The following is an 18,615-nucleotide window of genomic DNA, read 5'->3' on the forward strand; positions in this document are numbered from 1 at the left end:
GTACGAACCCTTTGTACGAACAAAAGTAGGAGAAATTTAGGATAAGAATACGAACATGTTCTTGCATGAGGCCCAATGTGTCTGCTGTTGCGCTTCAGTTTGTTAAAGTAAGCATTAGCTGTGATAACCATCTAAAAATGAACTGATTCCAAAAGTTATTCAGTTGTAGATGTATACACAGTGATTAATTACTGAGAGTTTAATTAAAGTAGACATACTGGGCCTCATGTAAGAACTGTTCGTACAAACAGATTTGTTCTTAAGTTGTGCGTATGAGTGATTTAGGAGAATTTGTGGCATTCACCAATTTTCTTGTATTGTAAGATTTTTTTTCAGATATGAACAAAATTCACGAGTGGTCCAGATCTGTCGTATATTTTACGAGCAGTCAGTCTGCTTTCATCCAGGCACATTTTTCTCATTAGTAACTTTATATTTCGTTAGTTTAAAGATATTTTGAGTTGAAAATAAATCACACTCCATAATTGTATTGACAATAGGCTATTCTATTTGAATTGGAATTAGATTTTAAATGTAACTAGCAACATAAATTGGTTCAATTAAATTAAATTGCCTCTTCATGCTGTTGTATAACACTACAATATTACTATGAAGATCTCAAACCAAGAAACAACTTAAATTATGTATTAATTGAAATTTGGTGATATTTTAAAACGCTTTTTTTCGGAACCACGTCTGACACCACGACAGTCGGCAGGGGGTAGACGGCCAGGTGGGGGTAGCAGTGTGCGACTGCTCTTCTTCTGAATAAATGAAACCTATGTAACACAGTTGTTTACACAAATTAAAAATATATATATTTGACCAAAGAAAAACCAGAGTAGGACTACAGAGAGAGATTAATATGATTTAGATTTTTATTTCTGTGACTGTATACGACCCACAGGAGACACTACATTACCAGCAGTCATTTCATTCTTTGGCTTTAGCAGGTCTGACGCTGCTAAAAATTACATTTTTTTCTGGATCTCCGAGAGCAGAACTTCAATCTACGAACTCATAAAGTTCTTCTTTTTTATTTTGCGATGTCATTTATGAATGGACACTTCCTGATATGTGTGGCAGGAAACATAGCCTTATTTGGTGTTTTTGGGGTGGTAGATCATGCTAATCACCTCTCCCTGTGCACGAGCACCTGATACACATTCATCCGTTTACGCAGCTCATTCACACATTTTTTTTCCTGAAGATAGAAGAGTTTGTTTAATCTGACATGGCATGTTCATACGAACCCTTCGTACGAAGCCTTCATACGAACAAAAGTAAAATAAATTTAGGATAAGAATACAAACACATTCTTGCATGCRGACCATTGTGCTTTTAGAGCCTTCTTTTTCACATTCAAACCATTCAGTTGGGGTCTACATTAAGRGGAACTGCAATGCTTTGGTATGAATTCCTCCTTTTTGTAGCTCCACTTTTTTCAGCCATTTTCTGAGGTGTGTCTCAGATCAACTCATTTTGATGCTGTTCCTTTAATTCCAAATGAGGCACATCACACTCTGTTCCCCTCCAGCTTCTAGACTGGTCTGTTTGAGTTTGATAGAGGGGTTACAATAATATAGTGGCACAGAAAGCATTTTTATTTACAAATTAATTAAGAGATGTTAACAAGGAAAGACTTGCCCATCCAACCTTACATGTTGAAGCCAGAGTCTGACCCAGAGCCTGAGGAGAATGAAGGGAATATAAATATATCAATGCAGCACCGTGAAAAACTAAATTCAACTTTTTGCACTCCTAGAGACTCCAAGTACACAACAAAAGGCATTCAACAGCTAAAACATTGATTTCAATTGCATGTTCCTTTAAAATCCTTGGACTGGTTCATGATATATTTTGCTAACACAGCAGACTAACGAACACACACACATGCTCACAGACATGGGCTAAAACATTGTCCCCCTTTTTCACCAATAGCAAAGGTCAATAAATGTCCCAGTCAAGCTTTTAAACACTTTCTCATCAAGGGATACACCTCGWCCAGTCAATTACAAACGATTTTATTCAAATTAACTGTCATCTCTGTCATCGAGAGCTTGTGTTTTCAAAGCAAATAATATTCTTCAAGTAAAGACATGAACAAACTATTTACTGGTGTTTGGAAGCTGTCATTTCATAAATTCATTCGGTGACAGACAATATTACAAGGAAGTCATTCAGCTGATCCAAAGGCAAAGGCTTGTGTGTGTGAACGGGTTGGCGCGGGGGCGTATGCAGAGCTGTGATTTAGAGCGCATGGAGGAGAAAAGATAAGAGTAAAAGGAAAAAAAGACAGAAGTAAGGCTCAACGAGAAGGAGAAATCTGAGAGGAGAAAAAAATAATAATTATGCTTTTGATAGACAAGTCAGGKACTGATCTCCCTCCCCCCTTCAGCGTGGCTGTCAGCCCAGTCTCAGTCAATACAATACAATGCAAGTCATTACTGCGCTGCGTGTTCGTCCACACGACCGCGGCGTCCTCGTACTGTCCACGCAGATGACAAGCTTTGATAACTACACGTCTTTGATCAGGGAGAAGTCTGAATACAAGGCTAGTTGTGCAAYGTTATCGGGTGTTAACACTTGTGTGTTGCAAATGTCACGTTCCAGGCAGACTGCAGATACAGATCATAACTGGTGGTGACAGGGGGRCAGCAGGATCATGGCATTGATATTAGCACATACTCCCTCTGGGCTGAAGCATGCTGTGATTAAGATTTTAAACTGTCAGAGGCAGCACAGGGCAGGCTGAATTCAGACCACTTGCTTGTTATTTACAGCTTCAATTTAAAAAAAAATATTGATACTTTTTAAAGTGAACCTAAAAAAATAGAACGCAATGATTCGCAAAAGTGGTTGCCTGTKTTTAAAGCTCTATCATGCAAAAAAGAGCCATATGTGAACACCATTTAGAAAAGCTGCTGTCTTTTCTGGGTCAATAAAAATGAACTAAGACAAAGTAGAAAACTGTGATTAGATTAAWCAAAATTTGAAGTTGACTGTGCTCCATACTAAACAGGAAAGGAACAATTTGGCCTGACATCTGCACACAGTGCTGTAGGGAAAATGTGTTGTTCAAAATGGTATGTCCGAATAAACAGGAGACAGCTGGATTTCTTCTTAACTTTATTTTCAATCTTCTGACTCCAATCAGGTTCCCAGTACACAGGCCTCAGTGTAAAACCTTGGGCTGAACCAAAAACTAACCCACAGCTGCCCTGCTCTGAATCAGAGACTCTGCAGCACACTGACAACTTCCTTCTACTAATATAATGAATTGACCTTATAATGTTCATGTAACCCTAACCTCTGGAGGTGTTACCTTTTATGTCAGACGTCAGAACGTAACTCGTTTTGTTTAGACTAAATAAAGAACATATGGTAACACACACACCAACACTTTGCTTTAACTTTACAGGCTGAAATGATCAGAAAGTATAAAATACAAAACTGAATCTAACATTCAATTAATCAGTTACAAAATTTCCTTCAGTGCAAAAGCTTGCCTCCCAGCTGGTGTAGGGGTGCAAGACATTGCTGAAACCACACACTGCAGAAGAGTCAAGGTGCTGAACTGACCTGCCTGCAGTCCAGACCTCTCAACAAATTGAAAATATATTGAGAATCGTGAAACTGAAAGCAGCACTTTTTAACAGCTAGAATCCTACATCAAACAAGAATGGGCAGTCTCCATTCAGAATTTGATAGACATGCATTGTTGGTAAAAGAGAAGGGGATGCTTCACAGTAGTAAACATAGCTCTGTTCCACTTTAGTTTCAATACTGCCTTAAAATTCTAAATAACCTTATTTAAAAAACAATCACAATACTTTTTTTTGTTTGTTATGACCTCAAAACAGGAGTGAAAGGAGTCTACCTAAGAATGAGGAATTTCAGACCAAAGCATTGCAGTTCTACTTTTTATAAAACATAAATGAATGATTTAAATGTGAAAATGAAGGATTTAAAAGCCTGATATCCCCTTTAAAACTCTGATATGTTCACTGTGTTTTCTTGTGAATAAAAAATGGGGATTTGCAAATCATCTCAATCTGTTATTTACATTTTACACAAAGTTCTAACTTTTGCGGAACTGGGGTTGTACAAGCTTTTGTTAAAGCTAATGTCTTGCTTATGTTGCAAGAAAAGAACCACTAACCCTGGTGTAAATGTGTGCTGCATTATTAATCAGAGGATGTACAGTGCGTACGGCACTAAAAGAAAGAAAACAAGGCGAGCCGAGTAGATCCACATTGCTGCAGAGCTGCAATTGTTCGTGACGACAGCAGAACAATGTGCCTGCAGAACTTGCATTGTGGCTAATTACACTTTTGCTAAAATAGCAAGCTCATCTTTGAATGCAGAGACTGTCACTTGATGGCTGGTAATTTCGCTGTCAGTCAGATTACTCCCTAATCAGAGCAGCAGTTTAAGCTATTTTATGACATTTCCAGAGACAAAAGGCTGCACAGGGGAGGAAATGTAATTACCATCAGAGCATGTGGTGAAAAATTAATAAGTTAATTTGCTGCACCAGCAGAGTGTCAACAGGAAAAAGGGAGGAAAAAATAGAAGTGCCTGGAGACATGCATCCATTGAGTGTCCATGTAAAGGAAGCCCCGAAGACATGATGTTGCAAAGTCAATCTGTCATTCTACGTGGAGCCTCGGCAACTCGGCTCCAGCAGGGAGTGCCTGAATTGTTGACAAATCTCCCCTGTCCTGTAGCGTGATGCATTGCAAACAGCAACAATAGATTGCGCTCTACAAGAGGAAGCTTGCTACAAAAAGAAAAATGTCAGGCACCTTTGATAAATATTTGCTTTAAAAACAGTCTGTCCCAAACAYGCCCAGGGCCAATCCACTGGGCAGACTTATGTAAGAGCTGAAATACATGCTGTAATTCATAGTCTGAATGTTAGTGGAACATTCTGACATTCTGATGGTTACAAAATCATTGCTTTATCATTGCTCAGGGTTAGATTTTTATATATATATATTTTTTTTCCTTGGCTTCCTTCTCTCTTTCCGCTCACATCAAGGCTGAACTTTCATGTGGGCTGGAGGGTAGATTCTTGCTAATTGGCTACATCAATTTCACTTGGTTTGTAACTGTGCAACACCTCATTGCATTTTAAATGTACCTGCATAATTTGGTCGCTCTGCTTGACAAAGGAGTTTTTTTTTTCCTGATCTAAATTATTCTCTCTGACTGTATTAATACATGATAAATTTCAGCCCATCAATGTTGCCATAAAAATACATTTCACGCAAATAAAAATTGTCAGGCGTTCGGAAAACCTAGCATTCATAACATTTCCAAAGGATTTGAAATAAACCCTTTATAAACATTTTACTGCTTTGTTGCTTGGCTGAATTTAAGAGCTATTCTATATTACTGATAAACACTAGTGACTATGCTGTGCACTGGGTGTAAAATATGAGATGTTTGGAAAAAAATAACTTTTTTGAAACAGGTCATTTTTTGTTTCAGTAAAATGGTGTAAAAATAATAAATTTTCAACCAATAATTGTGAAATAACCAAGGCACAGTCATTTCTTTATTTGCTAAGGTTGATTAGCTATAAAATCTGTCAAGTGGGTCATAAGATATGATGGTAACATGCAAACACACACACACACACACACACACACACACACACNCACACACACACACACACACACACACACACACACACACAATCTGGTACAGCTATCTTTATGGGGACCTGTCATTGACTTCCATTATTTTCTACAGCCTAACCCTGACCACCAACCCTAAGGCTAACCTCACAGGTACCTACTTGACCCTAAAACTAACCTAAATTCAATTTACACCTTAGTCCTAAACTTATTCCTCGACCCATCAACAGCATTTCCCCTTATGGGGACTAGACTTGGGTCCCCATAAGTACCAGTCAGGTCTCCTTAAGTAACATTAGGTCCCCACAAGTAGGTATGGATGCCAAAAAAACTGTTCCACAAGGTAGGGAATGGGTAAACCCATTATTTGTTCTTTTTAGCTTTTTAGCTACAGGCAATAAAAGATATGCTTTAAACTGTATTTATTAGCAGTGGGCATYGTTCAGATATGTAAACTTTTACTATAATATGTATTAAATAAATCATATTAGATGCAGGGTTGAAACAGTCTTGACTCATGAATTCCTGGTGTTAACATTCAGGACCTTAAACCTACATGTTCTCAATCTTAGAAAATGTGTCCTTTGGTAACCTGGATGCCTGATTCAGACAGATTTATTTACCCAAACCTCTGCAGACCCAGATGAACCGGGGTTACCAAATGTGGATAAGCCTCTATAGCACAGTGGTAGGTAACAAGATTTCACTGCAAGTAATCACTGCACCAGCAGGCTTCACTGATTAACGCCTTCAGCAACAGAGCAACATGGTTTCACATTTTAGGAAACCAGTTGTTTTCAGTGGAGCTATGACAGGTGAGCAAATAAGATTTAATAACCAAAACAAAACTGCTGAGACACAACAATACTGATGTCGTGCTGACTGCATGTCTTTCTTTTGTACCTGTAAAAAGTGACTGACTGAAGCTGCTTTTCTCAAACACTTCCTTTTTGTAACCCAAAGCAAACATTGTGACAATATTTATCAGTCTTATAACAAAGAATCTCATCAAACTCTTTATCTATCGTTGTAATGTKTATTTCAATATTTCTATAACTGTTACAGAAATAGTTTTTTATATAAATTTTGTTTCTGTATTTCTTCTCAAGGCCCGCCATTTAGTGGTTCATGGTCCACAGCAAGGTCTCAAAACCAAACTTGGCTGTTCCTTAAATTAAGGTATAGTTTTTCTGCATTTATGATCAAAAGTATTATTTAAAAAAGTGATCAGCTGCAAACCCTGATACAGTAAGGAATACTGCATGGAATGTTATATATATATATATATATATATATATTTTTTTTCCTTGGCTTCCTTCTCTCTTTCCGCTCACATCAAGGCTGAACTTTCATGTGGGCTGGAGGGTAGATTCTTGCTAATTGGCTACATCAATTTCACTTGGTTTGTAACTGTGCAACACCTCATTGCATTTTAAATGTACCTGCATAATTTGGTCGCTCTGCTTGACAAAGGAGTTTTTTTTTTCCTGATCTAAATTATTCTCTCTGACTGTATTAATACATGATAAATTTCAGCCCATCAATGTTGCCATAAAAATACATTTCACGCAAATAAAAATTGTCAGGCGTTCGGAAAACCTAGCATTCATAACATTTCCAAAGGATTTGAAATAAACCCTTTATAAACATTTTACTGCTTTGTTGCTTGGCTGAATTTAAGAGCTATTCTATATTACTGATAAACACTAGTGACTATGCTGTGCACTGGGTGTAAAATATGAGATGTTTGGAAAAAAATAACTTTTTTGAAACAGGTCATTTTTTGTTTCAGTAAAATGGTGTAAAAATAATAAATTTTCAACCAATAATTGTGAAATAACCAAGGCACAGTCATTTCTTTATTTGCTAAGGTTGATTAGCTATAAAATCTGTCAAGTGGGTCATAAGATATGATGGTAACATGCAAACACACACACACACACACACACACACACACACACNTTTAAATTCTATACCATAACAAAAGTAACTACAGTATGTCACCTTTAGCTGTTATTAAAATGTTGTTTATATGTTTAAATATAAAATAATTTGACTTCTTATCACATCTGTATCTAAAAGCCTTGAAACTGGCCTCTGTCTCTTTAAGAACTTCCTTCCGCTTATGTCCCACCCATTTCAGCACAGGGCCTGGTGTGTGTGTGTGTGTGTGTGCTCTGTGATGAGGAAGCTCAGCTTGGAGACACAGCCCAGAGGAGGAGCTGATCCCAAAAGGCCCAACTGGTCATTTTTGCCCCCCTGCCTGGCAGTGGCTGCGTCCGAACACTACCAGATTTCTCAAACATGTATGAATGAGTCAAAGCAAGCTTCTGGGCATATTTTTGATGAGAAGATAACATTATAACACGATATAAAACTCAAAAAAGTTGAATTTACATGATAGTGCCCCTTTAATAAATACTTACCATGTTTTTGATTCAAAAACATTGAATATAGAGTTGTGTGTGTCTCTTGGGACAAAAAGAACATGCTTGATACATATTTCATCAAAATGTTTTTTTAAATAGCACTTTATTGAAGGCTGTGATTAAGTAGCTGTAAAAATCCTTCAAAGAAACGGAAACAGTCTCCCAGCCAGTTACTGTAGATTTGAGTTGATGCTGTTATACAATACACTGAAATATTGTAATTTATTCTTTAACATCAGAAAGTTGCTTTTAAACCCATTTGAGATTGTTTTGATTAAAGTCAGTAGCAAAATTTGTCTGGCCCAGTTCTGGCCCACACAATCAGTTGTCCCAGATACCGCAAAGAATTTTGGCTCTTTAGTGGCCTAGATCTGTTTTAYTTTACAAAGGTGGTCAATGCATGGACCAACACCACATGAACAAAACCACGTCTGGGCCAGTTGTGACACTATCAGATTTGGGCCACATATACCAAACCACAACAAAGCATGTGACATCTTAAAAACAGTGCCAGCAGGGCCAGACCTGGCTTACATTCAATTAACAAACCATGCCAGCAGTCAGCCAACAGTGCCAGCTTGAACCAGATCTGGCCCACATTTGTCTGCTTTGTGGGATGTGTGTTTTTAAAAGATAGTTGCAGCCTCCAGGTCTGAAAAAATAAAACCAGTGCAAGGGYCAAACTCTTTCAAGTTCCTGTTAGTGACCTGGGAAAGAGACTTCTCTGGTTGGAAAAGGAAAAAAAAAATCAGTTTGTCTTCTTTCTTGACTTAAAGCTTCAGTGAAGACTTCCCTAATCACTAGCCTCAAGTGTTCTTCAACACAGCACGATAATAACTTTGTAAATTAGGCTCTCATTTAAAGTAAAACAGACAATAAAGCAGGATGTGCTTTAAGGTGGGACCTCGCTGTGACTGACAAAATGCGACTGTAGGGATATGAGCAGGATTAAGGCTGTCTCAGTCAAAATCCATCTTCTCCTTATTTTAACATGATGATGATATTTACGTATTAAGTTTAGTACATTTTAAATAATCCAAGGTGGCCATAGTAAAGGCTGTTTGCAGTTAAGATTTCTGTTTAAAGCCAAACTAACATTTACGTATTACATGTCTTCAAATAGCACAAAAAGGCCAAATATTATTTTTCTTTTTTATATTACCCACTTTTATGTCTCCAGATTAGCAAAATGCATAACTACATTTCAAGTAAAACAAAATGCTACATCCAAATGTTTTTTTATATATTCCCAATGAAAATAACCATGAGCAGTTATGTAAATTATATAATTTATCAAACTAATTAGTATGAGTAAATGTATTCAGTCAACATACTCATCTTTATTTAACTCAAACAGCAGTAAATTACTGTACTGGAATTGAAAGTGCTACAAAGTTTTACCTATTAAGATGATGCTCTCTTCCTGTTACACAAATTTAAGCTTTGGAGCAGTTATCTGGTCCAATTTTCTAAAAAAAAATGTCTTTGGTCTTTTACTTTCAGCCGGACAGTTCCTTAAACACATTTTAATTGACCTAAATATGGAAAACATCCAACTCACACTGTACATTAAGCTGGATTGAGGAGTTGGTCATTCCCACCACATTCTCTGCGATGCAGGTCAGCTGGAAGTTGTTGTCGTCTCGGCTGATGTTGAAAAGCGTCAGGTTGATGGAGTGGATGTTCGGCCAGTAAACATTCGACTGTTAGCAGAAATGAGGAGATACAGATGAAGAGAAGAGAAACACTGCTAGGTACGTGAACAATACACTGCAAAGCCCATTTTATTACACTGCTGGGGGTTGAAATTTTAATTACCTCATTAAAACTAAGGTTAATTATTCATTAGTTAAAATCCTGTTGAAGGAAACTGAATGCAGTCAAGAAGCACAGACTAGATGTGGGAATTAACCACCTCACTGATCCAGGGGGTCTTACTAAAATAGGTTTAGCACAGCAGGAGGCAGGTTGAAATGTATATTAGACCTATATTTGAGCACTTCAGGTGGCCAAATATAATAATCCATTTCCTGTCTTCATTCAGTCGGTCTGGTTCTCACTGACACACTCATATTATTACAGTACATGTATGTGTAAGGCTGACATGACTTTAATCCGTAAATTTACTGATGATTATTAATCCTAAATGTAAACCTCACTTCAATTTCTTGCTGTTTCTTTGCAGTTCTGAGACCTGGAGTTGGTGTCAGGGAGTCAGGCGTACTGAAGGTCTGAGAGGGAATTCAGTTCAACAAAAGTGGCTTTTTTCTGATCAGGGAATTATTCTAGAAATCGATAAACTGTGCATAAAAAGTATGTCCAACATCAAGTAGTTTGTGAGTCACTGTTCTGAAGAAATTTGTGTCAATTAGGAATTCATCAACATTTTGGTCCTTTTGTGGAGCCAGAATTGATTAATTTAGAAGGAGCAATCAGAAAACAGAATGTAAAAACTCATTGGACAAACATTTATTTATTACAGAGTCTAATTTGGGATATTTTTTTAAGAATTTAGGATTTTTTTTAAAGACCACAAAGAAAGTACATCTTGGTGTAATGTCAGAAAACTTTGTTGACTATTTTTCTTAAAATGGGCTGAGTTTGTTTTTTTAAAAACAAAAGTCCATTGGAGCTAGCACCTAGCATGCTTAATAGCTTAGCATTTGAAGAGGAGTGATGAGTGCAATCATTCACATTTGCATTTATCTTTGTGAAACTCTGTCAATTTTTTGCTTTATACTGATCAGTAGCAATTTTTTTATGATTCCCACATGACATTAACCAAATACTTAAGATTCCAGACAGTAAATCACAGAGCGAGGCTTGCTCTCACTGTTCATCTTTTCAAACCAGTCTGATACATCTAATGCCCCCTTCACACACGATGACAACCCCGCTACCCTCTCCATGACATTCATGGCCTACTAGAATGTGGCAAGATTGCCGCAAACTTGAAAAATATATGTCAGTCATACATTTTCTTGTCAAAACCACTCTATACATCCACACCCATACCCCAGGTCCTGTAGCTTAGTGTTGGAAGATCATGCTAGTCTAATATGGTACTGCTGACACAGGTCTGCACTAAGTTGTTTTAAAAACCACAGCTGAAGCCTAGACTTGATACCAGTGTGACCAGTCCTGCTTCAAAATCACAATGACCAAGCCATGCCGGTGCACGTGAACCCTGCATCATAAATAATACCATGCCTCACCAGGACACCCAAAACATTGATGCCACAGTGATAAACCACCACAGCATTGCTATGAAAGTTTTGTGAATTTTAAAGCTATTTTGAACTTGTCATGCTCTATTACACCAAACAAGAAGCCCATTGTGTTCTTAATACACCACTGAAGACATTGCCAAAACCCTGAAAAAAAGAATCCCATGCTCTGAATGACTGTTTATGGCACAGCAGGGTTGTCATTGGGTATGGAGGGAATTGATCCTTTATTAAATAAGAAAACATTTTTGAGTGATTTGAAAACTTTCTCAACATGAGTCTGGAGTTTTTGACAGAGTAAAATGAAATTTTAAACCAACAGTAATGCAGGCTTAATTAAACCTCAACTATGTTGTATATTCAGGCATCCCTTTGTTACGGTCAAAACTGTTGTTCCTCTATCACGCATATTGGAAAAAAAATCACATCAGTTTAATCACACTTGAAATCGGCAAATGACTAGTGTAGTAGCTGTTGATGGGACAATAAAATAAGAAAAATAATAATTTGATTTGAATGTAATGGCTCACCTTTTAAGGCCCAATTTAAAGACAATGATAGTGCTTAAAATTTAGTATCCTAAAAAAACATCAAATGGATTAATGAGCAAAACACARTAAACTAGTAATAAATATGCACACAAATGGGAGTAAACACACAAATGAGATGTAGTGCTGAAAATATTTTACAACACTGTTTTTGTGAGACTTCTGGTTCAAACTCACAGGCAGCTTTAACATAGGATTGGCAATCATCACTAATATCTGTTTTAATCTGACCAAGTTCTGACAGGTCCTTCAGTTCAGAGCTGTCCTCCTGGTGTCCAACAGCCTCAAATTGTAAYATTATTCACCAGCAATCAAACTTCACACACTGTACAAGCACTGRACAGCATAGAGACAAAAAATGTTCAACCAGGAAGGAAAATGACTACACTTATAAAAGTTTAGTAAGAAAAAAATAAAAAATGAATAAACTCTAGCATTACTAGACTTAATCAGCTCAAAGCCAGTCCAAATAAATTTTGTTCAAAATCTTCTAAATAAAGAGCAGGGGCAGGCATTATGACTAATTCTCAAACTGAATTTGAATAAAGTGGTCTGAATATAAATTGACAGGATTCCTTCGATTTGACAACACCTTGAGTCAAACAAGACATGCTTGAAGGAAACTGATCAAAATAAGAGGGCAAAACAAAAGAAAGAAGAAAAAAGCAATGCAGCTTTTGACAATTGAAAATATAAATGGTTCTTAAATAGTTTTAGTTAATTAGCATAGTTAAAACTCTATATCTTAAATATTGTATGTGTTTTTCTTCTAGTTATTTTCAGTGATAGCAAAGCGTGTGCGTTTCTGACCAGGTGTGTGTTGATGGAGTGCAGGCTGCCGACAGTCCAGTCCACTTCAGGCAGCGGTGATCCTGAGCCGTTGCAGCTCACCGTCACATTGTCCCCCTCTGTCACCAAAACACTGCTGTGGCTCACACTTATCTCTGGGAGGTCTGAAAAACAACAACAACAACAAAAGAAAAATCACAGATTTAAAACAGTTTATGTTCATGCTGACATGCAAGTGTCACTTTCAGTGCTCATAAATTTTGACATTAAATCAATTATTCATCTTATATAATAATCACCTTTATTAAAACATTAGCACAAAAGAGACAMTGGTGAACACAGCAGGTGTATCAAGGATGAGTCACCACATAGATGTAGCACTGCAGAGTCTGTGAGACTCAACACACAGCTCCTCATCACATCCACCTGCTGAACTCTGCCACTCCTCCTCCTCTTTCTATCTCAACTTGTCTCCTGATTTGTGACCTTTTCCTTTCCTTTTCCCTGCTCATGCTTTGTATTTTCCTTTTTATACTCCTCCTCCACCTCCTTCACCCTGTTTTCTTACCACAGTTGTTGATGTACATGTTGTGCAGTCGTATCTTGGAGGCTCCGTTCCTGCAGTACAGCTGCTGCGTGTGAAGCCCTGCCTCTCCCCTCTGCTGCCACAGCTGGATCCAGCGGATGTCGCAGCTGCATTCAAACACCACTCCATCCAGACGTCTGGAAATACAACCGAGAAGCAGCAGCACTGATGACAACAGCAACAGCAGCACATCAATTTCACAAGAAACAAGATCCATGTTAGTGTTTCACTCTGAGCCAGTTTATTCCTAATAAATAACCATGCAGAGGTTGTGAAAATATCAATTTACTGCATATAAATAAAAATCACCGAAATGAATCAATTTAAATAATTAAAACTCTGTAAAACTCAGTTCTTCTTTTTTTATTTTCCAAAAATGTTTGTAACTAGCCACCTTATTATTTTATTTTGATAAAGGGATGAAGGTTTAACTACCTCCATTCCATCATGGGGCTCTAGGGGTTGCTTTCCTTAACCCATTACACTGTGTAAAAATAGAATTAACATTGACAAAACCAGAAGTGACTTTACCGCCACTAAAAGAAACAAAAGTCTAAAAAAATCACAAGAAAATTTCCACATTTACAGTTAAATACCAAACATGGTAAATTGTTTGTTACAGCAATATTAAACATTWGTGTAACTGTGTAGATTAGTTTTTTTAAGATTTTTTTTTTCCTGCATGAATGTTCTGGACAAATTAGCATTATGCAAGCAGTTTTCTATGGGTTTAGACAGTATAGTAACAGCTAATTAGCATCAGGCAAATGCCTAATTCTAATAAAATTTGGATTAATGTTGACTGTTATTGACTGTAATATTTTAGAGAAGTAAACTTAATATTCATATTGTATTATTTGATGGTTTAGATTCAGCACAGCTTTAGTTGTGATTTGCTCACATAAATTACTATGAGGTTCAAACATATGTTTATACATTTGTGTTTATGAATGTTATAAACGACATGGGGAGGAACGAGGAGTGGGGGTGCTCAGCTTGGCTTGAAGTTAGAAAAGGGAGCTTTTGGTGGGGGGGAGTAGGTAACTATTGATTTAAACCACAAATTTTGTTTTCTTTTCATATTTTGCCACAGACATTCTGCATTTTTTATTTAACATTTTGTACACTTCTGAAGTGGAGGTGACCTGCAGCTTAATAGTTTTTTTTTTTAGTTCTGAGCTGCTGTATGATCATACTGTTCACAATAARTCTTTTTAAAAGTGTTTAATGTAACGTATTTTTTTATTATATCGAATATCCACAAAAAAACTTGAGAATTGATRACTTTCAACAGGTAACTATTTTCAAAGGTAACTTAATTTACTGTTAATACAAAGACATTCTTGTCAAAATATGCAATAGCCAAGAAGAAAGGAACTTGAGTTCTTGTTGAATGTGGTCATTGATTATATGCCTTGTATGCAAGAAAAAAAAATCACTTTAGTGTTTTCACATGAGGAATGAGAGCAGACAAACCAGCATCAAAGCAACCATTTTTATCTATATCATTAACAATGCCCACATCCATAATTTCATCATTTAGAAGAAAAAAAGACTAGAAAGATCAGACATCTAAATCATAGTGAGACCTCAAAAAAAAAAAAAAAAAGGCCACCACAGATTTATGTTTCCTAATGTTTTCTAATGGTGAGATCTGCTCTTGTTATCAGACATGAAGGAAGCAGGCGATCAGTCTCAGGCTGCATTAGCAGCAGACAAGTATCATTAGGTTTCTGTCTATATATTTCATCTTCACTGCAATGTGAAGCAAAAAGCCACATTATTCAACTCTGTACGACACCTTTGCATTTTGCATATGTTCCATTTGGAAGTTGTGATTGGCCAATTTTGTCAAGATGAATGTCTGCCCAAATGCCCTTGACAAAGGTCAATGAGAGATTGCAGAAGTGATGRATAATGTATGAGCAGAGTCCAGTGTGCTTATAAAGTCTGCAGAAGAGAGTCCAACAGGTGGATCTCTGGGACTGCTTGACTATATTTTGTAGTGAAAACAGACCTTCCTACTCATTAAATTAGTTTCCAGCCACATAGTTCAATTTTATGCAACAATTGAGTAACTTTGTTTCYTTCAGTTGTAATGAAAATGCTGTATGTATCAACAATAAATTTGACTTTGCATAGACTATCTACACACCACGGAATGGGCCTCTGTCTGATTAAGAACCTCCTGCTGTTTATGACACTCCCACTTTAGCATGTCTTCACAACAATGGTTTGTGCGGTTTACAACCTTTTGTAGAATATAAGTCCAACCACTTTTGTAAAGAAAAAAAAGAATAGTCACCTCCTTGGCATTCAAAAATTCAATGCATGATGAAGGCATGCTTTAAACCAAAAAGGACTGGACTGATAAACAATTAGTATTACAAGCTCAACAGACATGCAGTTAAGTGTTGCTGCCACTATAATGGAGCTGTGTAGGGAGGCACGGGGGAGGGGTGCTCTGTAGTGCGGTGGCTGTTCCACGTATTATCTTTGAGTAAATAGGAGGTGCTTTGTACCARCAAGCATTTAGGAAGCACCACATGGCTACCACAGGAGGTTCAAGGATCTCTCTAACAYGCATGAATGAATCAAAACAACACTCTGGGTGTGTTTCTGATGAGGGAATGACATTATAACATGATATAAAGCTCAAAAAATCGATTTTGCATAATATTCCCACTTTGAATGACAATTTATCCTTTAAACTAACCAAGGCTGTCATTATAATAGCTGGATATTTAAGGATGACACTAATTTGTTTCACTAAATGAGCTCTAAGCTGCTTTTAGTCCTGTTTTGATGATCTAGCATCATTGAACCATTCCATATTTTTCATAAAAATACCTTGAAAATTCATCTTTCAAACAATATACATTTCTTCCATTAGCTCTCAGACAACTAATTATCAGAGACATTTTCTCAGATATGTGACAAATAACCAGCAACAAGTTAACTGAGTACTTGGAGTGAAACAGCACCACAATTACCAATTAACACTGAAGGATGCTGTACAATTTTACTGTGATCCGAGCACATTCTAACAGGTCCTAAAGACTGTGTAGAGTGTAGTGGGCTTTTATACGGTTAGAAGCAGTCAGCTCAAAATTGTGATATTTATCTTTTTTTAATTTTGACATTTATCATATTTGTTGTGTTCTACAAGTTTAGAAATGGAATTTTCTCAGTAAAATAGAGAAAGTTGAACCTTTTTTCAATTATTCTGAAAATAAATCAACAAACAAAAAAGAATGAAAGAAAACAGAAAAAAAAATAACATCTGTTTTTGGCAGCCGGACCTCAAACAAATTAAACAGCTTGGTCATAATTAGAAGAAAGATCTTGAAATCCACACTAAATGATTGAGAAACTTTAACCCTATAAGCAAATGCTGTTGATGACCTCATACATTAAACAGATTTAATAAAGGTAAAATCTAAAAAAACAAACAAACAAAAAAACAAATGTATTGAATCCATTCTCCCAGATGTTTGTTATGCGTGTAATAAGAATGGGTGTTCTTAAACGCAAGCTCCTGTGTTTATCACTGACAATGGCAGTAAAACTGATTCTGATTGTGATTGTCTGTATGTCTTAAAGGTCTAAAAAGAATTAAAAACCAATGTTGTAATTTGATCAATATATAAAATAAAAAAAGTAAACTGTAAACTTACTCATATGAATTGAAGATAATTAGCAATTTAATTCAAATAAACTATTTTACAGATGCAAGTGTATTCATCATGTTCACAAACCTTCAGATTGGATACCAAAATCAGTGACCAACCTTATGATTTCTAAGGAAAATGTGGTAAAGACCAAGGCAGAGGTGCACATTTCAAGGTGAAAGGTTTTCATTGATTGCTGAGTCAGCAAACCGCATGGGAGTGAAAGCCAGTAGAGCGATACAGCCGGGGTTTTCCCCCTTCCACTGTAATTATGGTGATTATTAATAATAACCACATGCCTCTGGGCAGAGCTGATTGGCATCTGCAGAGATTCTCTACAGCTGAAAAAAGAGACAACCCTGCATTTTTTAAAAATACCCACGCAGCAAACTGCAGTCAAAGTTACAGTACTAAAACCAGAGCAGGCAAAGAAACAACAAAGGCAAAGAGCTAACTGACAGCTGGAAGCTGATAAATGTCTGAAGGAGAGCAGATTAGATGGAGAAAGAAACCAAAGCAAACAGCGGTGTGACCTTGGATACAGAGAGCTAGCTAGCAGCATGGTGTTTCCTTGAAGCTGGCTAACAGTCCACCCTGCTACTCCTGAAGAGACGTAATGATCACCACTGGAGGCTGTTCTTTCTGGGAAATGTAAACACAGGTGCTTTGGCTTTGGAGTCGCAGATCACAAACAATAAGAAAACTCGAAGTTGCACACTGGCTTTAATCTCAGCTCAAACGCACCGCTTAGTCTTCCTTCGATTTGTCAGGTTTTTTACGTGCTGTAAGTTTATTAACTCTTTGTGACACCGTTTCACCACAGTATCACAGATCTAATATTTGATTGGGTGCTTCTGTTTGTTGTATTTTTGCATCAAGATGAGTAGGTTATAGCTAAAGCAAGTCTTTCTGAAAGTCTTTAAGGCACCCTTTCAGGGTTCGAGCAAATATAAACTTGAGTTCACACATCTAATTTCAAACACTTCAGAACAAGACAGCTGGGTTTTTTTCTTTAGTCCCGTGGAAATGGAGACATCAGCCAGAGCTGCCAAAGCTCATGCACTGAGCATGAGACTTACACAATTCACACTTTTCCTTTTCTCACACTCTTCTGCCACAGACCAGTTTTTTTTTTCATGCAGTGGGAAAAAAAATATAAATTTATATCCGAAGGTGTTTCAAGACAAAAAGACTGACGCTGTGCATACAGACAGAAAAGAGGCAGCTGAAGTTAAAAATCAGGAGGACAAGCCTAACCACGGCTCCATAACCATCAGAGCTGGAAACAGTAAAGAAAACCTAACACAACTAACTCCAGAAGGACAATGTATTAGTGTTGCATGTAAATTTGCATTATTTATTGTTATAATATAAATAGTTCTCCTTGATGGAATGCAATAATTTAAATAAGGATTTCAAGAGATTTGTTAGCTCAGTTTCCCACATAGCAGACAGGTGTGGGCCAGATCTGCAATGATGGCACTGTTTTAAAGATGGCATGCCACAAATGACTCATTTGTGATTTGGTTTATGTGGTGCTGGGCCATGCATGGACCACCTCTGGCAAATCACATCTGGGCCGCCATTCTTTGTGGTATGTTTGCCAAGCGTTGGTGTTTGTGTGGGCCAGAACTGGGTCGGACAAATTTTGCTACATGGTGTTGAAGATGACTTCTACCACACCAAGCTTTAGCTTAATGTAAAAAGGACTGAGATAAAT

At 37.1% G+C, this 18,615-nt stretch overlaps 1 protein-coding gene across 1 annotated transcript in view; it reads right to left on the reverse strand.

The window, feature by feature from the left end:
* ntrk3b (neurotrophic tyrosine kinase, receptor, type 3b) overlaps positions 1-18,615 on the reverse strand; it is a gene marked incomplete at its 5' end in the record, with an annotated part of 265,513 nt that overhangs the window by 120,360 nt on the left and 126,538 nt on the right. The window contains 3 exon segments of the mRNA XM_014015557.1: positions 9,636-9,777; positions 12,660-12,802; positions 13,207-13,361. Coding sequence (XP_013871011.1) covers positions 9,636-9,777; positions 12,660-12,802; positions 13,207-13,361 — 440 coding nt within the window.

Source organism: Austrofundulus limnaeus, unplaced genomic scaffold (assembly GCF_001266775.1).
Source record: "Austrofundulus limnaeus strain Quisiro unplaced genomic scaffold, Austrofundulus_limnaeus-1.0 Scaffold131, whole genome shotgun sequence".
Lineage (NCBI taxonomy): Eukaryota > Metazoa > Chordata > Actinopteri > Cyprinodontiformes > Rivulidae > Austrofundulus > Austrofundulus limnaeus.